The 26,990-nt window shown below is 42.5% G+C and overlaps 1 protein-coding gene across 1 annotated transcript; it reads left to right on the forward strand.

Moving 5' to 3' along the window:
- The first annotated feature begins 1,367 nt into the window (after positions 1 to 1,367).
- MRS2 (magnesium transporter MRS2) lies at positions 1,368 to 26,963 on the forward strand. The gene is made up of 12 exons (XM_042464423.1): positions 1,368 to 1,491; positions 6,552 to 6,848; positions 8,501 to 8,574; positions 9,158 to 9,194; positions 10,012 to 10,124; positions 11,265 to 11,438; positions 12,550 to 12,680; positions 13,724 to 13,840; positions 15,875 to 16,027; positions 21,773 to 21,890; positions 22,698 to 22,811; positions 26,427 to 26,963. The coding sequence occupies exons 1-12, from the start codon at positions 1,368 to 1,370 to the stop codon at positions 26,523 to 26,525; spliced, it is 1,551 nt and encodes a 516-aa protein (XP_042320357.1). The 3' UTR covers positions 26,526 to 26,963.
- Positions 26,964 to 26,990: the final 27 nt, after the last annotated feature.

A 26,990-nucleotide genomic window follows, 5' to 3' on the forward strand; every position in this document is an offset into this window, starting at 1 on the left:
CTGGGGCTGAATCTAGGGCATGCCCCCGAGCCCTACCGTGCTGTCTGGGTGCCATACTGATGCACGAGCATTCAGATGGCACATGCACCAATGACGTGCCTCATGCACCATGTCCAAATGGCACGGTGCACAAGGGGTGTCATCATGATGTGTGAGTGTGCCAATGGTGCCCATTCTGTGACTCAAAAAGTTATTTTTCTGCCGTGCACAGCCCAAGCTGTTTGGTTGCCATGGCCTGCTTCCACTCCTTTCTGCCCATCTGTTGAGCCCCTAACTCTGCAATTTGCAGTGTCTTTAGTAAGGATTTCTCAGTCAGGCCACCTGCACTGCAGAAATAATCCAGTCTGACACTGCTTTAACTGCCATGGCACAATGGAATTCTAAGTTTTGTAGTTTGTCGGGGCACTACAGCTCTCTGACAGAGAAGGCTAAGTGGCTCAAAAAACTACAAAGCCAAAAATTCCATAGCACTGAGCCATGGCAGTTAAAGTGGGGTCAAACAGGATTATTTCTGCACTCTGGATGGAGCCAGTGTCCTGCAACAGTAAGCAGAAATGTTTAAAACACCAAAATCACAGAGGCAATTCTTGAGAAAGTAGTTGTAAACTACCCATGAAATTGTCCTAAAGCCTCATGGGAGGCAGCCAGATTATAAATGTGAAAAATTCAGCTTTGAAGTAAACTTTGTCAGTACAATTAAATGTCATTGTAGATTAATGAACTCAATATACTGCCACCCATTTGTGTCACATCTCAAATTACACATAGCAATGCGATTAAATAAATATCACAGATAGAAGGTGTTAATTAAAAGGTTCCAGCAAGAAAGACTAAAGTGCTTTCTGTAAAACAGAATGTCCACCGATGATGCTGAATTATGGTGATCAATATAGTTTAAAAGAAAAAACAAGGCAGTCACGTTTGCTACATGACTCACAATAATTTTAGAATACAGGTATCCCTCAGTTAACAAAATAGATGGTGTTACTTCCCTAACAGAAAACCTGGTACAAGAGGCAGAAATAACAGGAAAGGATTAGAGATAGGTTCCTTTGTTGTTGTTTATGTATTTATTTCAATGATTTATATTCCACCTTTCTCCTACAATGGGTGTTGTGTTGTTGTTGTATGAGTTCAAGAAATTTCCCACTTGAACCCTAAGAACTCTATCATGGGGTTTTCTTTGCAAGTTTCGTCCAAAGTGGTTTTGCCACTGCTATCCTCTGAGGCTATGTGTGACTTGCCCAGGATTACTGTATATGCCTTAGCCAGTATTTGAACTCTGTTCTCCCGAGTCATAGTCCATCTCCACTTTTCTTTTGATTTCCATTTTGGTGATCAGGCTTATATAGCTATATTTTGTTAACATGCTGGGAGTAGCTGACGAAGCAAACCAGTCTGCTTTACCCATTTTCTCTCTGTTTCCTCGAAGCATCTTCACGCATGCTCAACAAGGATTCTTGGTGGCTGCTGTTGTTTACCTTGCCAGTTGTAAGCAAGCACATACAGATACAGTAAGATTGTGTAGAGTACAACCCCCTTCTTTCTCAGCTCTAGCTTTACTGAATTTTTAGTTCAGACAGAGTGTTACAACCTGGCATCAAAAGTCTATATCTCTGCAGCCATTCTTCACTATCTTCCCAATGCTGATTCTGCATTTAAAAAGCTTCCAACTAGATAGAAGATAAGGAAGAAAAGTGGGGCTGGGCAACTGTAAGAATACTTTGTGAATAAGAGCTTCTTTGTCAGGGACTTAGGCCCAGTACATACCTCCATGAAACAGCGTGTCAGTGCCAATTCTAGGGTTCTGGAGCATGCAGTAACAGCACGCTCTGGAACCCTAATCTGTACAGACGCCATCATCATGGCGGCCTCCCATCCACACAGGGGCCACCATGATGATGTTGCCGCTGCACAGCGTCTGGACATTGCTGGCAAGAAGTGGCATCATGGCAGCACCCCTTCCTGTTTGCAACACTGCAAAAAAGAAGCCACTCTAGGCAGCTTCTTTTTGGCCGTGCGTTGATGCTGCAGTGTGCAAGCCCCTTTGTTAACTAAGGCATATCTGTAATTTGGCTATTTTCATTGGAAGTTTAAGTAGGTCACTATTTGCTGCTTCAACTCAGTTGCACTAACTGGAACAAATGAAATATTTGTGGCATTTCTACCTTTTCAAATTTGTCCCATTGGTATTTTAGATAATTCCCTGTCCAAGCACTAAATTACAATGTAATTAACATCAAAATTGCAAAGATATATCAGTTTCCTTCTTGTCAACTACAAACAATGTTACCATTTAGCAGCACCTCTCTAGTAACTGTTAACTAGCAACAGGTTGTTGTTTTATTTTTAAGGCAAGGCCAATTTCCCAAGGTATATTTGAGCAGATGGTGTGAGGAGATCATTACAAAAAGCATAATTTGCTACTAAATAATAATAATAATAATAATAAACTTTTATTTATATCCTGCTTTTCTGTGACAAGACAATCAAAGCGGCTTACAACATGTTAAAATCCACATTTACAAATTTATGTCCCAAATTCCCCCCCTTAAAAAAGGTTTAAACAAGTTACAATTAAAACATCTATTAAAAACACAATAAAAATACATCGAGGACAGAGCGGTGGGCTGATACATGATGTGAGGGGCAGTCATTCTGTGGCTGGGCACTTTTATTCAGGAAAGGCCTGCCAGAAGAGATCCGTCTTGACTAACTTTGATTAGAACAAAAGAAATTATTTCTCTTAATATAACAAAATCAAATCAGATAATCAGCATGCAATTCTTACTAAATGTAAGCAAATTCATGAATACATAGACAGTTCAAAGGGGAGGGAGGTCATCTATCCTGGCTTCTCCCATCTATCTACCCATCTATTGTAAATCAAAAGCTTCTTCCTAAATTTGTCCTTTACTCCCAATGCTCTGCCACGCTACTGTGGTGAAAAGTGTCCAGAGTTGTGCAGATTTTGGCTCTGCTCTTGATAGCTCCTACTGACTTATGCTAGAGAAAGTAAAGCAAAGGCTGAGTCTGGGAGCAGAGGCCAAACTAGGTTTGGAAATACAGGTGTGACCTACTTGCTTGTTGCTCAGTTGCAAACAGTGATGGGAATGTGTGGCCTTCCAGTTGTTGTTGGATGACAACACCCGCCTTCTGGGAGAAAGGTAGCATACAAATGAAGTAAATAAATAATAAATATATCCTCCTCCTCCTACATTGGCTAGATAAAGGTGGGCAACTGTTGAAAACTAGGGGATTACATTAGTCACCCCAGGAGACCTTGGAGGACTGCCCCCCCAAAAAAGCATTTTTCCCCAACTGTTCCCAGACACCATCTAAAGGGCATGGGGAGCATTTTCACCATGTTTTAGGCAGGGGCTCTTGAGGCATTTTAGGTCCAGGAGATACCTTTTTAACAACAGGAAATGAGTAGACATCATAACTCTAGTGGGCCACTTGCAACACTTGGACAACATTTTGTCCAACCCTAGGCTAGACCACCTCTATACTGACCTTGCCTCCAAACCTGTTGAGCCTTGACTTGTTGGCAACTTCGTAAAGATAAATTATAGCCAGCAAATTTTAATTTTCATTATTGTGGTTGTCAGAATTTCAGGTTTACTGCAACTTCACATGATCAGCTACACTAAGATAGCAACCCCTGAGCTCATTTCTTTCAGCCTCTGATTTGTATAGCAGAACCTACAGAAAATGTGGAGGAAAATCACTAGTCTTTGGCAACCCCAGGGGTTCTGTTTACATTTGATTCATAACCAAAGGTAGCTCCCCTGCACTGGCTGTGGGAGCCAGATTTCACCCCTGCAGACCCATGGTAGGAGGCACTGTCACCAAATTAGTTAAAAATCATAACTGGGAGTAAATGGAAATCTACTTCTGGTTGCAATTTCAGCTGTTTCCAGGTGACTTGGGCAATGGGAGCATATTAGGGGGTGTTTCTTGCTAAACTGCCAACAGTTAGGATAGGCTTTGGCGGGTTGTTTTATGATGGACTGAAATAATGTTTGGCTTTTGGGGGAGGATCATCTGTATTTTAAAGAATGCTTTCATCCATTATGTATTGCTTTGGGAGACTCAGTGGGCTGACAGGTGATAAATGCTATATCACATGCTATAAATAAATAAAAGTTGGGAATTCATAATAACGACAAATTCAACTTTAAAATTTTCTCTTTTAATAGTTTCCCTTTGGATTGTTTTCTGTACAATACATAGGCTTGCAAGGGGGGGGGAAGGGAGGAACAGATACTTCATCTCCACTCTGCATAGTCATACTGGTTTTGGATAACGGCATCCAAAGAAGCGGGTTTATATCCATGAAAGCTCATGCAAAGATAAAAAACAGTTAGTCTTAAAGGTGCTGCCACATTCCTTTTCTCCCCCTCCCTTCTTCTTTTTTATGCTGCAAAATACTAAGGCTGCTGCATCACTGCAGAAATAATGCTGCTTTAACTGTCATGGCTCCATCCTATGGGATCCTGAGATTTGTAGTTTGTTGTGCTCTCTGACAGAGCAGGCTAAATAACTCACAAAACTACAAATCCCAGAATTCCATAGCACTGAGCCATGACAGTCAAAGTGGTGTCAAACTGCATTAACTCTGCAGTGCAGACGCAGCCTAGCATGCTTACTTCTTTGGAAACCCAATCATAATAAGCACCAACGTATTTGCATATCAAGGCCTAGAAGAAGCCACAAAAAGCACTTTTTTGCTATTATTTTCCACACACTGGTTTCTTTTGTTTGGGTTTGTATCCTTGGCTTCCAAGAGCCTCCAATCCTGCTTCACGGTTTCAGATAGTGCCACCTGCTGCAAGCCTGCAAAACAAACACCAACTAAGCTGAAGTGAACTTTGAATTGCTGTAAACACCACAATTTTGCACCCTCCAAGCACCACAACTTTCATTTGGAAAGTGTTGCTATACTAATCACAATGCTGAAAGGCTCTAAATCTGGGCACTCAGACAGGTTGAGGGCTTGATTCAAAACATGCTCTGTCTTCAATCAAAATCAGAATGTATTGTAAACCATGAATGGCTTATATCAGCTTGCTTATATGTTTAATTTTAATTTTGCTTGTAGAGAGATTTTGTAGCGCCTTTGAGATTAACTGAAAGAAAGAAGTTAGCAGCATGAGTTTTCATAGACTTCAGTCTACTTCCTCAGATGCATTTGGCGAAGGAAGTCCTCTTAAGTCTATGAAAGCTCATGCTGCCAACTTTCTTTCAGTATGTAGAAATCTCTTGTAGCACCTTTGACACTAACTGAAAGAAAGAAGTTGGCAAGATGAGCTTTCCTAGACTTGAATCTGAGGAAGTAGGCTTAAATATATAAAAGCTTGTGCTGCCAACTTCTTTCAGTTCAGTGGTCCAAAACACACTGCAGAAATAATCCAATTTGAGTCCGCTTTAACTGCTCTGTCTCAGTGCTAGAGAATTATGGGAACTGTACTTTTGTGAGAAGACATTTAGCCTCCTCTGTCAGAGATAGCTCTGGTGCCACAATAAACTACAATTCCCAGCATTGCCCTATGACTCAGCCAGAGCAGTTACAGCAGTTTCAAGCTGGATAATTTCTGCAGTGTGTTTTGGACCTGAGTCTCAAAGGTGCTACAAAATCTCTCTAGATTAGGATTCTCAACCAGAGAGCTCTTAGGCCTCACTAAACTACAAACCCAGAATACCACAGAGAGGCAGCCATAGCATTTAAAGTGCAATAGCAGCACTATGAGGGTGTAGTTACAGATGTGAAGGCCCACTGGGGGGGGGGGGGATTGTGTTTTTCCAGAAGCATGCTAAAATAAAATATTTCATAATTGATTTTCTTCCTTTTGTCATGATTTTTTCCTCATTTCCCCCCCACGGACCTCCACATCTCATTCCCACTGGGCATATAAAAGCCTGTTACAGACTGCCAAAATAAAGCTGCTTCGGGTTTCTTTGGAGGTATGCTGTTTAAATGCTGCATGCATCCTAAGAATCCGGAAGCTGCACCAAAGTTGCACTCCAGTGCTTAGGAATGGAGTGTGGCTTTGGTGCGACCTCCGGACTCTTAGGACCCATGCATCATTTAAATAGCATACAAAGAGACCCGAAGCAGCTTTATTTTGGCAGTCTGTAACTGGCCAAAGTGATGTATTTTGCTACGATTCTGACTCGGATCATTTTTCCGAGTCGTATTCGAATCTGGTCCCTCGTTCCCGTTACAAAGGGCTGCAAACGGACTTGGGTTTTATGGCCGTGTTAGTATGTAGAATCAGTATGTAGAGAGATCTTGTAGCACCTCTGAGCCTGAAAGGAAGAAAGGAGTTGGCAGCATGAGCTTTCCTAGCCTTGAGTCTACTTCCTCACATGCATTTGGTGGAGGAAGTAGAGTGAAGGCTAGGAAAGCTCCCACTGCCAAACTCTTTCTTTTGGGTAGCCTCAAAGGTCCTACAAGATCTCTCTACATACTGTACTACACTCGTCCCTCCACTTTTCTGGCTTTGCCTTTTGAGGCCTCCTGCTGCCCTGATCCGCCTCTGGGTCAGACAGGGCTCCTCCTCCTCCTCCTCCTCCACCATCATCATCATCTCTTGGGTCCAGCCTCCTCCCAGGCAGATGGAGGGCGCGTGGCTGCTCCGGACCAGGCTTTCCTCCTGCTGCTGCTGCTCCCACCGCCTCCCCTTCCTCCTCTGCCAAGGAGGCGGACGCTCCCCCCCTCTGCACTCAGGCAGCCAGGGCTGCAGGAACTAGGGCTGCTGCTTGCTGGCCCAGGAAATGCAGGCGGCTGCTCCTCCTCCTCCAGCCCCAGCAGCCCTTCAGGAAGGAGCCCTTGCTGCGCGCAAGTAAGTCATCCTCATCCTCCTCAGCCCCACTGTCACTCCCTCCTCCCCACTCAGGAGCAGCAAGAGGAGGCTCTTGGGGGGCAGGGGCCTATAATAACTGCCCACATCTTTGGGCTGCATCCACACTGGAGGAATAACCCGCTTTGGCACCGCTTTAACTCTTTTCTGGCTCAAGGCTATGGAATTCTGGGAGTAGGGAAACGTTGGGGAATACTTGCCCATAGGGAATCATTGAATACTTGCCTAATTTTTTCCTCTGGGCCCGTATTCTCCAATGATTCCCGATGGGCAAGTAGTGTCATTTGTTTTAGTGCCTCCCATTTCTGCAAGTCTGCTTGGGACCATAGTGCTGCTATTCCACTTTAACTGCTCTGGCTGCCTCCCATTGCATGTTGGGATTTGGAGTTCAGGGGGAGGCATTTAGAACATTCAACCAGAGAGCTCTTAGGCCTCACTGAACTACAAGCCTCAGAATGCAACAGGAGGCAGCCAGAGCAGTAAAAGTGGAACAGCAACACTGTAAGAGTGTAGTGCAGTAATCTCCCAAGGCAGGCAAAGGTCACACAGGAAGGATTACTGCTTCCCAAGCGCTCAGGACTTCTCCTGCCCAAACAGGCCACCCTCCTCCCTGTTTCCTCCCTGTTGTTGTTGTTGAATTACCTGGGACAGCCCTGGGTCTGTGTGGTGGATTAAGGGCTGAAGAATCAAAAGAGTGGTGACCTCCCATGGTGAAACAAATGGTTTCTTGCTGGGAGTGGGTTCAACTCCAGACCTCATGCCCTTTAATAAACCTCTAAAACCAGGAATAGGTCTAACTTGACCAAAGCATAGCTCAACACGGGCATAAGTAGATGTAAAAGTAAAAGGGGTGACTTATGTTCTCTTTGTTGTTGTTGTGTGCACTCTTTGCCACCCTAAAGCAAACCCTATTATGTGGGTTTTCTTGTTCAGAGGGTGCTTGCCAGTGCCCTCCTCTGAGGCTGAGAGAGTGTGACTTGCCCAAAGTCACCCAATGGTCTTCCATAACTGAGCAGGGAATTGAAATCTGCTCTCCATAGTCATGGTCCACCACTCACACCACGACACCACACACTGGCTCCCACATTTACTCGCTAGCTTTAGTCCCTACAATCATCAACTTAATGTCATATGTGAGCAAGCTGTGGTTGTTGTCAGTACAGATGTGTAAACACTGGCCAGCTTCTGAGAGGTTTACAGATCTTTGTTAAGTGTAGATTTAGATACATGGATTTCAAGAACTGACGAAGTACTCATCTGTGGTGGGCTTGTAAACTAAGGATGCAGATATTATGCAGATCATTAATTAGGGCAAAAATAAACAAATTAGTGATGCAGCTGGCCCAGATTCTGCATCTATAGATTCAACCACTTAAACAAATCCAAAAAGCAAACCTTGATGTTACAATTTTATATAAGGAACACTATTTTACTACTCAAATGAGACTTGAACATCCACAGACTTTGGTATCCAGGGACATCCTGGAATCAAACCCCAACAGATACCAAGGGCCCACTCTTGTTCATGCTAAGTTTTTCAGTGTTCTTGTTGCTGAACAAACTTTTGCATGTTTATATTCATATCAGATAATACTATTTACTGATGCTTTTTTTTTTCTCCTACTCTTCTCAAGGGGATCTTTCTCGACACTTGTCTACAGAGGCATCTCAAGCTGCTCTATCCAGTGTGGTCCCTGTGTTTTCAGTGGTAAGTTCCTACTGCTGTTTCAGTCCAGGACAACTACCCAGTTGGGCAAAGAAGACTGGGTAAGAAGGAGTAGGAGGAATATTGGTTAATAAGGTGAGGCCAGGGGGAGGAAAAGCTGTTCGGTGGAGGACAAAGGAAGACCTGAAGAAGAGAGGGGAGGAAAGAATGTATCATCACATATCAGCACAATATTAGTGGGCAAACACAAAGGTTGCATAATATTGGGCAATTATTTTAGAATCTTTAGCACTGTCTCTTAAGTAATGTGGTCAACAAAGAAGGAAGGTAGATCGAAGAAGGAAGAGGAGCTGTGGTTAAAGCCATGGAGTCTGCATTTGGTTATAGTCCAGATAAAAAAAGAACATACAGGGAGCAGACACTCAAAGTAAGCTGTGCTGGGTACTGAGATGATTTCATGTAACTCCTGAGACTCTCCTAAGACTATTTGGAAAGAAAAAGTGGAGCTATCCAGAAACAGTACAGAAAATTAAAAGATATAACAATTTTATTACATTTTCTTAAAATAAGTCATTGTCTTATAAATGGAAAAACCTAATGCTGATCATCCTTTTCTCCTTCGTAGATGAAATTTGATAAAGATGGCACTGTAAGCTCTTATGGTAGGTAGAATTCTAGACTTCTTTTACTTTCAAACTCTCAGAAAGATGACATCTTACAGACACGGTAGAGCCTTTGTTTGTACTGATGTTGCAGTATCATTGCTTACAATTTAACTGCCAAACTAAATAAATGAAATTGTTCAAAATATTCATATTCTGCTTTCTTCCATCATGGATAAGAATCCAAAGTAGCATGTATGGGTTTTCCCCCTCCACTAGATTTCTTATGTTTATTTTAATTTTTTATTTATTTAATTTGTATCCTACCATTCTCTTAGCCCAGGATTCAAGATGGTTTACAACCATTCTAGGGACCAATCAGGTGAAAACTGCTTGGCTTTTAGCATTGAGGCTTTATGACTTACCCTCAGATTATTCACTTCTCTGAATCTTGATTATGCAGTTGAGTTTCCTTTATCCAGAACTGCAAAATCCAAAATACTCCAGAAAACAAAACTTCTTTCATGAGTGACATGATAGTGATAGTTCAATGTACACAAACCGTTTTGTGCACACACAAAAAATATTTCAAAAATGTTGTATAAAATTATCTTCAGGTTATGTGTATATATGAAAAATAAATGAATTCCATGTTTAGATTGGGTCCCACCTTCAGGCTATTCCATTATTCACATATATGCAAATACAGGTATTCCAGAATCCAAAAAGATCCAAAATATGGAACACTTCTAGTCCCAAGCATTTTGGATAAGGAATATTCAACCTGTATTGGGGTGACAGTTTTGAGGGTCAGTCTATTAGTCCATTGCAGTCTGTATTCTTGTTTTACATCACTTTTTAAACATCTTTTGGGCAGAAAAAAAGAAAACAGAACTGTATCAGGAACTAAGCCTTCAAGCACGGGATCTACGATTTCAGCACCAAGTAAGCATCTCACCCAGGAACAACAGGATTATCATGAGAATGGAGGTGAGTGGGCATCCCTGTGTCTATTTGTCACATGTGATAATATGCTTTGCTTTTCCTCCAGGCATACATCTGTGTAGGAAAATCATTCTGTATGAAGCAGTACCTCTGTTACTTAGTATAAGCTGGAGGCATATTATTTGTGGAGATCAGCATATTGCCTTATAATTAAACAAAACAACAGAGCCAAAGTGACAAGAAATAGGAGCAAGCAACTAAGATTATAATACAGCTTGTGTCACCCTTATCCCAAATCCTGAAATAAAAACATTCCAAAAACTAAAACTTTTTTCATGGGTGGCTAAGATAGTGACACCTTTGCTTTCTGATGGTTCAGTGTATACCAGATTTGTTTAATGCACAAAATTATTTAAAATATTGTATAAAATTACCTTCAGGCTATGTGTATAAGGTGCATATGAAACATAAATTTAGACGTGGGTCCCATCTTCAAGATATCTCATTATGTATTTACAAGTATTCCAAAATCCAAAAAAAATCTGAAATCTGAAACACTTCTGGTTTCAAAGCATTTCAGAGAAGGGCGACTCAACCTGTAGTGAGATATGCACAAGTGATTAGGAGAACAAAATGGAAATCAGATAAATGCAAATTGTAATAGTAGAGAATGAATAAACAAGCAGAGGAGGATAGTATATAGGAAGCAGCAATCCAATATACACTTACCTGGGAATGTCACATTGTACTCTGTGGGGCTTACTACTGAGTCAAAACCTATGTAGGATTGGACTCTCGGCCAGGTAAACTCTACCCCAAGGGCTATAACAAAATGAGATCAAAGTTAAGCTTTCTAGTGGGAGGAACTTCACATTGGCATGACACCTTAAAAGATCCTTAAAAACAAAGGACAATATCATGCTACACTGTTATAGCACTATTATTCAATTTTAACTGATATGGTTGCCTCCTGTGGAATTCTGGGGTTTGTAGTTTAGTGAGGTCTAAGAGCTCTGTGGCTGAGAATTTGAAATATCTCTCCAAATTGCAAATTCCAAGTTTGCACAGGAGGCAGCCATAGCAGATGAAGTAGAATAATAGTGTTTTAATAGTGCAATGTGATACTGTCCAAAATGCACTTGTGTTACAAATCACTTTCCAATTTTATTCTCCCTTCTTATTTAGTTTTTGAAAGCAGTGGTAACACCTGGATATCTTCTGATTCTGGACTATCGTAATATAAACCTGGAAAACTGGCTGTTCCAAGAACTGGCACCTCAGCTAGCTGGAGAAGGTCAACTCATTACATATTCTTTACCTTTTGAATTCAGAGCTATAGAGGCAATACTACAGTACTGGGTGAGCATGCTTTTGCTGTAATGAGAATAATAGTTTAGTGTGGTCATGTGCTGAGGGAAGCAAGTAGAAACCAGAATTGTGATGAAAAAAAAGGCAGTCACTTTATCTGATAATACAGTCCACTGGAATGATATAGATATTTCTTAGGAGAAAAAAGAATCTAAAAGGTTCTGCTTTCAGATGCCTGTTTCCCATTTATTGAAAGATTAAACTAGGAGGTTGTGTTTTTTCCAGGTTGTCCTAAACAATCCTATGCCAGGAGTCACCAAGTATGGGCAGGATTTGCTTGAGAACATGGTGCACACACTCAGTCCAGAAATAGCTTTTGAGAACCAGACCAACATATATTTTTTTCATTTCTCTGTGAGCTGCACTTCCATTTTTCTTGATCTTAGTAATCTAAATTAAAAGGAAGGGGAGGTTTTTCTTCTTATCAGTACTGTTAAACTCATTAATACCCTTCCAATTTTCTGCATATAATTCAGTTTTCCAGTAGGAAGGGATCCTGATGTGGGTCATTCCTATCACTCCCACTGGAGCAACCCTCCTGAAGCCATTGAGTAGAGCAGGTGGGACTCAAAACCTAATTGAACATCACATGTGGACTAGCGTCCAAACTTACATAATCCAGTAAGACAAGTGGAACAGACAGAGATAGGACAACCTGATGTGAGACATACCAGAGCCAGCCATATGAGGGAGAATAGCTGCTGGCAGGTCCCCAGATTGGTTAGTGCTGGACCACTAGTTGGAGCACCGTCCTACCAAAGAATGCCTTGGCAAAAGAAAAGATGTCCAACCTGTAGTGCCTAATGAAGGCAGACACTAAGGTCCAGATTGTAGCTCAACAGAAAGCAACAAGAAGTGCATTACTGAAAAAGGTAGCAGAAGTTGCTGCGCTCTGGGAAATCAGTGGCAACATTCCCAGGCAGAAATGGTGACCTAGCAGAGTGAAGGCAGGCTTTGCCCACCATAGCTGGATGGCTGATTTTGCTGGAGGTGATGTGTTCACTTTAGAAATTCCAGGAATATGTTGTCTACTTTGTTCAGCAGCCCAAGGCATTCTAAAAAAGTTGTTCTAATTCTTATGAAGGATCATGTTGTTATCTAGATCAACTACCTGCGTGGGAGACTTCACTGTCTGCAGCCTCAGATTCTTGAGACACTGGATGCTCTAGTGGACCCTAAGCTTTTGTCACTGGATAGGAGCAAAGTTCATGTCCTTCTACAAAATGGTAAATGGTAAGAAATGCTCCCCCCCCCCCCCCCCCCCCTTTTTTTTTTTAACTTAAAAAATTATACATTTCTTACAAAACTTGAGTCTTGATCTGTGTAACAGATGAACCTCATGCTACAACACGTTGCCTGCAGTATTGGCCTGGGATGCATTCTAGTTCCAGTCCAAAATGGACTTGCTTAACCCCACTTCCTCCACTTGGAAAACACTAACCTTCTTGTTCTGCTGTAGTAAATTGACACGGTTGTCCCTCTGGTTCCTTCAAGAATATCTTTACCAAATTCTACCTAAATTACTACCTATGTTACTTAGACTTTTTTCATCTCCTTTGAATAAAGCAAACACCAGTAGCTGTGGTAGGCTTAATTAATTGATTTAATATGTTTACAAATCACTTTTCAATAGAATGGGCCTGTTGAAGCAACTCTCAGTCAAAATTCATAGATGCCAAAATCCCAGCAGAGTCATGAAACAAGAAACAGCTAGTGTCTTTAAAATGGAAAAATTACTAGTTGCGGAATCATAGAGTTGGAAGAGGCCTTATTGCCATCAGGTTCAGTGCAGCATTTCCAGCTAGAGGATTTCCAAAAAGATGATACATATTAAATTGTTAAATGCCTCCCTGGTGACAATAGTTTGAACATGGTTCTCAAAAATGTTGATTCCCCTATTTTGTAAGGGGGTGGGGTGGTGAAAGAAACTCTAAACAAGTCTCTCTGGTCATTGTGGCCTCACCCCCTAATGTAGGTCGCCTAGCCAAACTCCTTATGCATATTTAACAACCAGACAGACTCATGGGGAAAAAGTAGTTTCCAGATAACCATGCCCCAAGCTGTATACAGTCTTAAAATTTAGAACCAGCAGTTTCAGTTGTACCCAGAAAAATAATTTATTTCATTGAAATTATGTAGATACTTATAAAACATTATGGATTGTTTCTTCTCAACTATGCATCTTCCCAACTATGGAGATTTATGTATTATTGTTGTGTTTAGTGTTGCAGGTTTTATTCTTCTTTTCCTTATTTCTCTTTTCTTTTCTTTGTTAGTTTGTCAGAATTAGAAACAGATCTCAAAGTTTTCAAAGAGACGATACTGGAAATCCTAGATGAAGAAGAAGTCCTAGAAGAGTTGTGTCTAACTAAATGGACAGACCCACAAGTTTTGTAAGTATGTCTTGTTAGGAAAGTTCAAGGAGTGTGTGTGTGTTTGTCCAAATCTCACAGAATTATTGGGAAACAGCATTGCTTACATTTGTGTAGATAGCTTCTTTCTCAAAGCACCTTGTTTTTGCCATGGAAAACTTCAGAATATTACAGAATTTGTAGCACCTTTGAGATTTACTGGGAGAAAGATGTTTGTAGCATAAGCTTTCATAGACTCAGCCTGTTTCATCAGATGCATCTGTTGAGTCTCTAGAAGCTTATGCTAGAAACTTCCTTCTTCCAGTTAGTCTCAAAGGTGTTACAGATTCCTTTGTATGCTGATACAGACAAACTTGGCTCTGTCTTTGAATATTGTATATAATAGTGTTGTTTTGCAGCACAGACTGATCTCCAGTTTGAAAGATTTGTAGTGCTATTTTGTCAACAGCTTATGTGATTCTGTTATTCTGTGGTGTGACAACGACTGCAGTTAACTGCCTAGTGAGATATGGATAAAACTAAATTGTCTGAAGAGGCGTATAGCTTTTACAAAATATGGAGGCTGAAGGGACTCTACTGCTAGGGTAACTACAGTGTCTTTCAGTGTGACCTAATTCTAGTTGAATTCTGCCATGAAGTACATTTCAAATAGAACTTATCTTGATAACATTCTTTACCAAGAGATCAGGCGAGGAAAGACAATTAGTAAGATTCCTTTTTTAAAAAATAAATTCTGTAAAATGAATAAAATAAAGCATATGTGGCAAAATTTATTTAGTTAATTATTAATTTAATATCCTACCTTTTACACAATATGGGATCACAGTGGGGAGGTTTAAAGAGCATTTTGGGGAGAAAGACTGTGCCAGGAAGTGTCCTCTCCCAACACCCAGGGAAAGTATACTGTGGCCCCTTCCCATCTGTGGGGGTTTGGTTCTGGTCCTTTTCCCCACAAATGGGAAAAACTGTGTGAGCTTAAACCTATATTAATGGGTGGCAACATGCATGCAGTCATGAGCACACACTACCATTAATTAATATGGGGTGGGACAAACAGTAGGAGCTCCAGTCCATGGATGGCTAGCCCATCCATATGGCAGGTTCACTGTATATTATGATAGGTGCTATTATTTCATTGACTGAAGTTAGGGGTGTTTTTGTATCATGGCTCTTCAGTTGTTTAAGTGAGAGTCACCACATAAAATCTTATGGCAATAGTATATAATCAGTGGACCTCAGACTTCTGACATTGTCACATCTTCCTATGCAATCTGTTAATATGAGGTGCTGATGAAGAAATTTAAGGGCAAAGCATTATAGCTAAGCTTCCTGACACTTTTCTCCAGCATTCTAACAAGCAGCTGTTGAATTTGTTGAGAAGCATGGAAAGCCTTCCCAGCAGAGCAAGCTAACTCTTGTTGCTTTCAGCTCATGCAGTGTCAGCAAGAGAGACCTAAGGCAGTCAGTTCTGTTCATGGAAGTACTGGTTTAAAGAGGGGAGGCAGTGACTGCACATATGACTTGTTTTCTTTTTAAAGTAAACTTTCAGCCAGTGATGGGCAATAATATTGTTTCAGGTTATTGTACAGATTTTCTGAAATGCAGAGCCAGCATGGTGTAGTAGGTTGAGCAATTCGAGTCAATTGATTCAAGTCTACATAATTGGAGATGGCTTTCTTAGCCATGGCATCCTTATTGTGAAATACCCTCCCCTTGCAGGCCCAGTTGCCACTGACCGTGGCTTCATTACACCAAGTTAAGCTTTTTACTAAATCCTTTGGGACCTAATTAACTTCTTTTGAAATGCATGGTTTTCAGTGTCTGAAACCTGTTTTAAACTTTTAATATGCATTTATCTATTTTAATTATTTTACTGTTTTTAAATTTTAAATTGTTTTAAACTTTTTATTTGATTTTACTTGTATACCACCCTGAATCCTAGGGTACAGACTGGGATATAAATATTTTAATGAAGGTCTTGTCTACTTGTTGATGTGTTTTATGGATTTGTAGTTTTCTGGCATCATAATTACAAAAAGTCATTATTGTCCACAGCGAGGAGAGCCTCTCTGGAATTGACCATGCAGAGGAGATGGAGCTACTTCTGGAGAATTACTACAGGCAGGCAGATGATCTTCTTAATGAAACTCATGAACTTCGAGTATTGATTGATGATTCTGAAAGCATCATTTTTATCAACTTGGACAGGTTAGTTATGTGTAACATGCTCTGTACTAAAATGTAAGATTATTCCTGTAGAAAGCATTTGAAAAGTTGCATTAGTATCAGGTTTATCTGTGGAGGTTGTTCTCCATTCAGCTGGAATGAATTTCATCCCTGTAATATGCTTGGGTTGTGTTAATTGCCTTGAATACTATGCAGTCATTCCACTGTGAAGGCTAAAATCAACATGACAATTTACTCCAGACTAGAACATCTTCACAAATTTCACTGAGCATTGGGCATAGTGGCATGTAAACTTAGTTCACTTAGATTTGGGATTAAAGATAGACACCTGGTGCCTTCCAGATGCTTTGAACTACAAGTCCTACAACCTCCTAGCCAGCATGGCTAGTGGTCAGGGATTATGGGAACTGCAGTGCAACACAGGTGCAGGTCACATGGTTTCTTGCCCCATTTCAGGTCACTATTCCTCTGCTTATAACTGGTAATTCTGTTAATAGTGAAGCTCTTTCTGTCTTAAACTGCAGTTAGTGCAATCAGCAGTGCATACCAATGTAAAGATTCCTTTTCTCCTCTAGAGGGACATTATGTAAGTGCTGCATCTGGAAGCCAGAAAACAGTTTCAAAGGAAGAGCTAAATACCAAAAGTGCCATTATGCTCCTGCCTTACACACTCCACAGCATTTCCTGATCCTCTGATCCTTTTTAAAGTATTGTTGCAAGGTAACAGTAAATTAGCTTGCCATGTAACTATTTTAAAAGCTGATTCTGAAAAGCAAACCCCTGTACTGTTACACTGTCAGTACCTACCAAAGGAATCAGGGATGGCAAAGAGATGGTGACTTTTGCAGAACAGAAGCTGGTTTATTATTTATATCCCACCTTCCTTCCAGTACAGGGACTCAAGTCGGCTTAAAAATCTAAAACTGTCCAAATTAAAACACTATAAAACATGCAATATACAAGTTAAAAAAAACAATTAAACAATTCAAACAAATAAAAACATTACATTATTAAAATTTAAAGTTTAAAACTCTTCAAAACAAAAACAAAACAGCATCCCTGTCATGCAAAAGCCTGGTGGCATAGAAACGTCTTTACGTGCCGCTGGAAGGACAGCAGGGATGACATTATCCTGACTTCCCTATGGAGGGATTTACAGAGCTTGGGAGCAGCCACTGAAAAGGCCCTTTCTCTTTTTCCCACCAAATGCATCTGAGAGGGTAGTGGGACAGAGAGAAGGGCTTTCTCGATGACCTCAATATTCTCGAGGGCTTGTACAAGGAGATACGGTCCTTCAAATAGCTAGGACATCCTGTTTGATTCAAAAAGTGACTGTTTCTCTACATCCCATTTTGTAATTGTCTTGTTTTCTGACTGCAAATTTTTGTGTAGCATGAAAGAAAGTATACTGATTTTGTTTTTCAATGTTATGGCTAATTTGATTTTACATGTTTTTCTCCATATGAACACGATTGCACTGAAAGAAGCTAGGACATCATACATCTCCTCATAATTGTTTCTTGATATTTCACAGCATAACCTTCCCTTCTAGCTAATTCTAGCTTCTCTTGTAATAACACAGTTATTTGTGCTTGCTGGGAAATGTCTCGTGAAAATCTCATGAGCCAAACAACATACCACCCTTGGGAGACAATTTTATAGAATGAGCTTTTGGTTCTTGCATACCTGATATCAGAAATCAGAATATGGGCAACTGCAGTTTCCATAATCCCTTACTCTAGACTATGCAGGCTAGGACTGATAGTCATTGCCATACAACATCTGGAGGGCTACATTTTGCCCACCCTATTTTAAACTGCAGAAGTCCTCTTCAGCAGAGCAATTCCCTGGGTTCTCTGTTGCCTTCCCTCTGCACAATCTGGATCCTATAAGCTTGTTACCAGAAAGACATTGTTCTTTAGAACGGATAGCTCTGCCTGGGCCGGGGAGGGATAGCAATGCCTGGGCCGGGGAGGGAAGGGATAACACCATCACGAGCGGAGCTCCTATTGAGGTAGTGTGGGGCAGGGGGAGATATGGCGGTAGGAGAAGGGACTTGCGTTCCAGGGGAAGGAGAGATCGATGCATCATATCTATCCCTCCTTCCTGTCCCTATCCCAACCTTAGGAACCTGAGGGTCGCTCCAGCCGTGCCACAAACCCTGTCGCTGCTCCTGTGCAATGCCAGATCAGTAAACAACAAGACCCACATCCTCCACGATATGTTGGAGGATCAAAAATGTGATCTGGCTTGCATTACCGAGACCTGGCTTGGGCCTGAAGGAGACGCAGTGTGGGCTCTGGCCCTGCCTGCCGGGTTCTCGGTGAAGGACCAGCGCAGGTTAGGTGGGCGGGGTGTGTGTGGCCTTGATACATAGGAACACCGTGTCCCTCACCAGGAACCACATCCGACAGACGTCCTACATCGAGTGTATTTACCTGACCCTAAAGGCTAGGGACAGTCTAGGGATTCTGTTAGTGTATCGGCCACCCCGTGCATTAGCGGACTCCCTTAACGAGCTGACACAGCTGGTCGCTGAACTGATGTTGGAGACGCCCAGGCTTCTTGTCCTGGGTGACTTCAACATCTCCCTCACGGCCAGCCATGTTCCATCCGGTGCGGCTCGGGAATTCATGGAGACCATGGCGGCCATGGGCCTGTCCCAGCTGATACAGGGTCCTACGCATTGTGCGGGTAATACTCTCGATTTGGTCTTCTGTTCGGACGCGGAAAATCCGTGGGCAGAAATAATTAATATTTCCCCCCTGTCATGGACGGATCACTTCCTGGTAGAGGTGAAAATCAAGGTCTCTACCCAGATCCCCCCTGGGGGTGGTGGACCTGTTAGGGTGGTCCACCCTCGAAGGCTGATGGAACCCAAAAGGTTCCAGGAAGCCTTAGAGGGGTTCACGGTTGGTAGCGACAGCGACTCTGTTGATGCCCTTACCGGTATTTGGAATACCGGTCTGTCTAGGGCTATACACAGCATCGCTCCCAAGCGCCCTCTCAGGCCTGCTTCCAAGTGTAAGCCCTGGTACACGGAAGATCTCCGGGCAAGGAAACGGGAACTGCGACGGCTAGAGTACCGTTGGCGGAAACACCTTTGCTTAGATGACAAGGCTCTCCTAGCCCAATTATTAAAGGACTACGGAGAGGCGATACGAGCAGCAAAGAATTCGTTCTATGGTGCTCGTATCGCGTCCGCAGAGTCACGTCCAGCAGAGTTGTTCAGGGTGGTCAGGGAGCTAACTCAGCTCCCTCCCGCCCTGAACCAGATCCTTGAACCTTCTAAGGCCTGCTGCGACCAATTTAATGACTTTTTTGCGGATAAAACCTCTCGTATAAGCGAAGGTCTTAATGCTGACATTAGAGCAGAACCTAGAGTAGAGGTATCCAGAGCCTCCGTGGACTCTATTAAACTGGATCGGTTTGAGTCGGTGAGTACCGAGGACGTGGACAAGATCGTCGGAAGCGTCCGGAAAACAACCTGCTCTCTCGATCCCTGTCCCTCGTGGCTAGCGGCCCAGGGGGGGCCGGCGGCAACATTATTGTTGCACCGGATTATTAATATATCTTTGAGGGAAGGGCAATTTCCATCGGAACTAAAATTGGCCATTGTAAAACCGATACTAAAAAAGTCCTCCCTCGACCCCCTGGTACACAATAATTATCGGCCAGTTTCGCTGCTGCCATTCTTAGTGGAAGGTGATCGAGAGGGCGGTTGCGATCCAGCTTCAGATGGTCTTGGATGAAACTGATTATCTAGACCCATTTCAAACTGGCTTCCGGGCGGGTCATGGGGTTGAGACGGCCATGGTTGCCTTGGTCGATGATCTCCGTCTGGGCATCGACAGGGGAAGCGTGTCCCTGTTGGTGCTCTTGGACATCTCAGCGGCTTTCGATACCATAGACCATGGTATCCTTCTGGGGCGCCTGGCAGAGGAGGGAATCGGGGGCACTGCGCTCCAGTGGTTCCGGTCCTACCTCTCTGGGAGGTCCCAGATGGTGCAGCTGGGAGACGTGTGCTCCGATGAGCGGGCCCTTAAAACTGGGGTCCCTCAAGGAGCCATTCTGTCTCCCATGCTATTTAACATTTACATGAAACCGCTGGGAGAGATCATCCGGAGACATGGGGCGCGGGGTTATCAGTACGCTGATGACACCCAAATCATTTTCTCTATGTCTCCGACTGATGCAGTGACTGGGGATGGGGTCTCTTCTCTCGTGGCCTGTCTGGAGTCAGTAATGGGCTGGATGAGGAAAAACCGACTCAAGCTGAATCCAGAGAAAATGGAGGTACTAGTGATAGGTTCCCCTGGTCCAGGAATGGCGGTGGTTCCACCTGTCCTGAACGGGGTCACGCTCCCTGTGAAGGACTCCGTGCGCAGTCTGGGGGTGCTTCTTGACTCGTCGCTTCACCTGACTGCTCAGGTGAATGCGACGGTCAAGAGCACCTGTTATCAGCTTCGGCTTATTCGCCAGCTGCGCCCATACCTGGCTCAGAGGGACCTAGAAACTGTTGTACATGCTCTGGTAACCTCGAGACTGGATTTCTGCAATGTACTCTACATGGGGCAACCCTTATACCAAACTCGGAAGCTGCAAATGGTGCAGAACATGGCAGCCCGGCTGGTCACTGGCGTATCCAGGACCAGCCACATAACACCGGTACTGAAAGATCTCCATTGGCTGCCCATCCGCTTCCGGGCCCAATATAAGGCGTTGGTGATGACCTATAAAGCCCTAAATGGCTTGGGTCCAGGATACCTAAAGGACCGCCTCTCCCCGTATATTCCGCCTCGCACCCTCAGAAGGTCTGGGCAGCAATTACTGAAGGTCCCTGGGGCTAGATTATCCTCCACCACACGGAGGACATTTTCCACCGCTGCCCCAGCCCTTTGGAATACGCTGCCCACCGAGCTCCGCTCGACTACCACCCTGGCCCAATTCAGGAAGGGCCTGAAAACCTTCCTGTTCCAACAGGCATTCCCCGAATAAAATCCTGTGGGCCTCCCTCCTCTTTCGTGGCCAAGAGGTTGGGCTTATGGGGCATTTTAGCTTGTTTTTTATTGTACTAATTGTTTAACCTGTACTGTATTTATTCTGTTTTAACCATTTGCTGTAAGCCGCCCTGATCTTGGGAAGGAGTGGGGTACAAATAAAAACTTTATTATTTATTTTATATTAATCTGTCCTATTGACTGAGAGTCCATGGCATAGGGTGTACCACATCTCTGGCATGGAGATGAAATGAGAGATTGATTTCAAGATTCAATAACTTATTGTATTTGTGTGTAGATGACAATTCTTTCTCAACCAAATGCTTTCTTGAACAAATAGTAAATTTAAAATGTTTTATTTCTTTCTTTAATGGGCTTCTAATTATTTAGCTTTTGTAATATGATAATTTTACATAAAAGTGCCATTTGTTTTAAACACAGTTCTGTTTGAATCTTGGTTTCCTTGAATAGATTCAGATAACCCAGAGGCTGGATGGACATCTTTCAGGGATGCTTTGATTTAGATTTCCTGCATGGCAGGGGGTTGGGCTGGATGGCCCTTGCGGTCTCTTCCAACTCTATGATTCTATGATTGTCTTTTAGGACCAATGGTAAATTTCAATTCAGTCCTATTATAACCTTTGCTCCTCATCATACCTAAAGGTAAAGAGAGTAGTAAGTACTCCAGAGAAGCCCAAACCTCTGAAATGAATATAAACTGGCAAGTGACCTTTTGATTTGACATGGTTACATTTCTCCTCTTTAGTCACCGGAATGTGATGATGAGACTGAACCTGCAGCTGACCATGGGTACTTTCTCGCTGTCTCTCTTTGGATTGCTAGGAGTGGCCTTTGGCATGAATTTGGAATCTTCATTTGAAGAGGTGAGGCACAGCTCAGAAAAAAAAGTTGTCAAAACAAGTGAGAAGAAAGACAGTTGTGGCCTCTGCTTGAATATCACATCCATGGTACCATTCATTCTAGAGAGAGGACTTCTCAACTGCAATCATGAGAGGAAAAGATTGAAATCCACTGTGTGTAGTTCTAATGTAATAACATTATCAGTAATTTCTCTAGTCGTCACGAAAAAAAATGTAAGAACTTAAGTCTTATAAACAGCACTGGATCGTATTTTTTCTTTCTGTCATGGACATGCAGTGCAGTTCTGTACAACCCTTAACAGATAAGAAGCCTTACATCTGAGGTTTAAGAAGAATTTTGACTGGAAATATGCCTGGGTTCAAAGTTTGCTACACCAGCCAGTGGATTTTTCTGAAAAGGTGACTTTTCATGTCCCTTTTCTCACTTCATTCATCTTTCTCATTCTTCAGATCAAGTCACTGGTTTGACTGGGAGCTTCTGCAAAGGGAATGAGGAGAAAAGAAAGGGAGCCAAAGCAGATAATTTTGATTGGGGGAGGGGTGGTAATAGAAACCCAAAGGGGAAAAGAAGGGGGTTCACATAAGCAGGTACATCAGGGAACACATGCTGTGTGCTATTTCAGTTCTTGATCACAAGTTTACTAGAAAATGTAGTTGCTAGGTTGAAATTCTCTTCTAAAAGAACATCTTAAAGACTATTTCTCTTTAAAAAGACGTTAAAAAAATAAGAACTGTGATGAATGTTTGAGGTATAGGTGATAATCTCTGAAGATAGGTCTGCAGCATTCATTATGTTCCTTAACTTGCTAGGATCGCAGAATGTTTTGGCTGGTGACTGGAATTATGTTCCTGGGCAGTGGCCTAATTTGGCGGCGTCTCCTTTCATTCCTTGGGCGGCATCTTGAACCTTCAGCACCTCCTCCAGTAAGTACATTCTGACTAAAATTGTACACTGAGCTTCTATCTTTCCCTCCCATTTTCTTGTGACTCTTCCATGTGGTACATCTCTGTAGTGGCAATCTAAGGCACAAGCATGCAACAGCATTCAACTTGAATGACTAGGATGAAGCCTTGAAATAAAAGAGGCAGAGTGTGGCTGCATACAAATGCATTAATGTGTTACGATCATTACATGGTAAGCCACTGAGATGCAGGGGCTTTGTTTCATGAGTGTTACCATCTCTCACATTAGGGAACATCCATTAAGGATGTCACATTTTAAGCAGGTTTACTTTCCCTAGTGGCCAGAGCTACCAGGGCAGCAACCCACTTTGTTTCTCAACATGGAAACATTTCACCAAGTGACTCTCTACCTTCCTTTCGAAAAGTTCAGGCTGAATGACCAACATCAGGAGCTATAGGAAGGCCACGCCAACAATAAGCTGCTTGAGCGGAAAGCAGTTCTTCAGTTGTAAGGAAGTGCACCATCTAAGTACCAAAGGAAGGAAGTTGTTCTCTCTATTCCTCAATATCTGTCACAGGCTTCTATAGCCTGGTACTGTTTGACAATTCCCATTATACCCAGCCACTACCCTATAGGCTGTGTGGCTGATGATGATGATGAGAGGTTTTTTTTTAAATAGCATGTTAGTAACACATTGCTTATGGGTAATAAATTACTCTTCTGCATTTTTAATTTTTGCAATGTTATTATTATTATTAACCTCTATTTATAAAGCGCTGTAAATTTACACAGCGCTGTACATACAATCTTTATAATTGGACGGTTCCCTGCCCTCAGGCTTACAATCTAAAAAGAAACGACACAAAAGGAGAAGGGAGAGGTGGTGGGGAAGGGGCCTCTCTAGTAGCATAATACATATAAAATACATAGCAATACAGGAAATGATTCAATAAAACAGACACCAAAAGAACATCAAATAGTAAGCGACAATTATACAATGCCTGGGAAGGCTTCTCTGAACAGGATGGTTTTAAACTCCGTTTTGAAGCTGGTTAAAGAAGTGATGGCTCTTGCTCGCGGGGGAAGAAGGTTCCAGGAGTGAGGGGCAGCAAGTGAAAAGGGGCGAATCCGGGATGGGGCAGAGGAAATCCTGGGCTGAGACAGCAGACCTTGACTACCAGAACAGAGAGCCCTAGTGGGAAGGTGAGGAGAAAGAAGGTCTGATAAGTAAGGAGGGTCCAGTCCATGGAGGGCTTTAAACGTCGACAGCAGGAGCTTATACTGAATGCAGAAAGGGAGGGGGAGCCAGTGAAGGGATGCCAACACAGGAGAGATGTGGTCAGAGCAGTGGGTGGAAGTGATAATGCGTGCAGCTGAATGCTGGACAGAGATTAAAGGACGGAGGTGAGAAAAAGGAAGCCCTGCCAGAAGGATGTTACAGTAATCAAGTCGTGAGATCACTAGGGCATGGACCAGGATCTTGGCGGTAGAGGCAGAGAGATAAGGTCGGATTTTGGCAATATTGTACAAAAAGAATCTACAAGCCTTGGCTGTGGTCTGGATCTGAGGGATACACGATAGAGAAGAATCAAAGATAAAACCAAGACTGTGAGCTTGCTGGACTGGTTGAATGGAAATGTTGTCCACAGAGACAGAAAAGGAGTGTTGAAGGGTGGGCTTAGGAGAAAAGACAAGAAGCTCCGTCTTGGACATGTTGAGCTTCAAACGCCGTTGGCGCATCCACTGGGAGACAGCTGTGAGGCAAGGCGAAACTTGCTGTTCAAGCCTTGGAGAAAGGTCAGGGGTGGAAAGATACAGCTGGGTGTCATCGGCATAGAGATGGTAGGAAAAGCCAAAAGAGCTAATGAGTTTTCCTAAGGACAGTGTGTAGAGAGAAAACAGAAGGGGATCCAGAACAGAGCCCTGAGGAACTCCAATAGATAAGGGAACGGGAGAAGAAGTCTGCCCTCCTGCAACTACTGCAAAAGATCTGCCAGACAAGTAAGATCTAAACCAGTCGAGAACAGAGTCTGAGAACCCAAGGTCAGAGAGTATGTCAACTAGGAGACAGTGATCAACGGTGTCAAAGGCTGCAGACAAATCGAGAAGGATGAGAACAGAGTAAAGGCCATTAGCTTTGGCCCGTAAAAGGTCATTCGAGATCTTAGTGAGAGCTGTCTCTGTGGAATGCCTTGAGCGGAAACCAGACTGAAAGGGATCTAGGATGGAGTTGGCTTCAAGAAATTCAAGACAGCGTGAATAAACAACCCGTTCCAAAACCTTAGAAAGAAGGGGAAGAAGAGAAATCGGACAATAGCTAGACAAAGAGGAGGGGTCAAGAGAAGGTTTTTTCAGAATTGGGGAAATGAGAGCATGTTTGAAGTCCGAAGGGAAGGAGCCTGTAGAGAGAGAGAGAGAGATTGAAGATATGGAGAAGCGAGGGCAGAAAAGAGGGAGCTATAGAAATAAGAAGACGAGTAGGAATTGGATCAAGAGGACAGGTAGCAGGTTTGCAAGAGTTCGTAAGTGCGGATAGTTCATCCAAAGAAGCAGGTGGAAACACAGAAAATTTGTTAGGGGAGGGCGAAAGAAGATTATGAGCAGAAGAATCAGGAGGGACTATCTCAGAGCGAATGGTGGTAATCTTAGAGACGAAATAATTAGCAAAGTCGTTAGGAGAAACAATGGTGTTTCTCCTATAGGCTCAACTGCTTTCTTAACAGTAGTTGCAGATAGCTTGACTGCGATTTATGTATTACTGAGAAGCCACCATGTTATGATTTTTATAGTTTTGATTTTGAGAGCATATTTCAGGTCTGTATATAGTTTCAGCATAAAGAAGAGACAAGCTTACTGTCTCTACCTTAGCCCTGCTATCCATTAGTTCTACTTCCTTATCTTGAAATCCTGTTCTAACTCAGGCAGTATTATTTATACTAAGTAAAAGAACTAGAGATAAATATGCAAAATGTTACACGTTGTTAACATCTGAAAAAAGAAGCACAGGCAACTAACCAACCCAATTATTTGCTTTTTAAAAAATACAGACTGAAATTCTCTTATCAGCTACATAATCACCATATATACATGGCTATGCAGTAACTTCTGGCCATTGCCACTTACTGGATAGCAGTCACTGATCAATGGAAATCTGTTCCCGTCAATTGAGAAGCAGCTGACTGACATTTCCACCCCCTCCTATGAGCAATCTCCCAATGCAACAGGCAGAAGTGGGGTCCCTGTCACAAGTCCTCTGGAGATCACTTGCCTAAGGAGGAGTTGGAATATCAAGTTAACTGCTTCCCACTCATCATGCGAACCGACTCCTTTTCATCACAGCAACTGCTGTCCGGTTAATGGGGATTAGGGGATTTCCAGAGTTTTTGCAGATGCTCTAAATTAGGGAATATCTGAATGTGAATACAAACTAGTTATGACTGTGTATCTAGATTATGCATTCATAATTGCCTTAGTGAATTCAGCCACTTCTAGTAAAGTAATGCATACAGAAAGGTACTGCAGCCCTCTAGGCCAGATATGTACCACCAGTCTTTTTTCAGTGGATTTGAGTTTCTTTGTACTGATTACTTCACTGTTTTCCTGTCCCGCCCTATCATGATGTTGTTGTTCCATAGATTCCAGCTTTGCTGAAAAGAACTCAGCCAGCAAATGGAAAAGTGGAATTTAAAAGTGACATTAAAACAGAACCACTTGGGTCAAGTAGAAGCACATGACCAACCAATGACCAGTCTTCCTGGTTGTTCCTTTACAATTGGACTTCAGACGTCACTTGGTGTTTCCTGTAATAAATGGTAGCAGTTGTCATTACATGACTTTAATATATGCCAAAGATATGTGCTTGGAACCAGCACAATTTTCAGCTTTCGTGAGACAAGCCCTGTGAATTTCTTTGCACCAGAGTAGAAAATCTCAAGCACTTCCATAAAATGCAGACTGTTTCTTCAGATGCTTCCTCTGCATGCTGTGGTTTAGTAAATACAAGGACATTGCAGGTATATCTCAGTTGAGGAGACAGCTGTGTTCCTACTCCTCTATCAGAAAATTTGGCACCAGAGGCAGAAATAACATAGAAAGAATAGGGATCTGTTTCTACACAACAACAACAACAACAAAGGAGCAGCAGTTCAACATGTTTCAGCAAACTTTTTAATCCATTAATGACACTATGCACATGTGAA

Source organism: Sceloporus undulatus, chromosome 4 (genome assembly GCF_019175285.1).
Source record: "Sceloporus undulatus isolate JIND9_A2432 ecotype Alabama chromosome 4, SceUnd_v1.1, whole genome shotgun sequence".
Classification (NCBI taxonomy): domain Eukaryota; kingdom Metazoa; phylum Chordata; class Lepidosauria; order Squamata; family Phrynosomatidae; genus Sceloporus; species Sceloporus undulatus.

Coding starts and splice junctions, on each gene's coding strand:
- MRS2 (XM_042464423.1), top strand. CDS start 1,368: ATGCTGGGAGTAGCTGACGAAGCAAACCAGTCTGCTTTACCCATTTTC. Junction 12,681..13,723: donor CTTCTACAAAATGGTAAATG/GTAAGAAATGCT, acceptor TTTCTTTGTTAG/TTTGTCAGAATTAGAAACAG. Junction 21,891..22,697: donor TGGAATCTTCATTTGAAGAG/GTGAGGCACAGC, acceptor TTAACTTGCTAG/GATCGCAGAATGTTTTGGCT.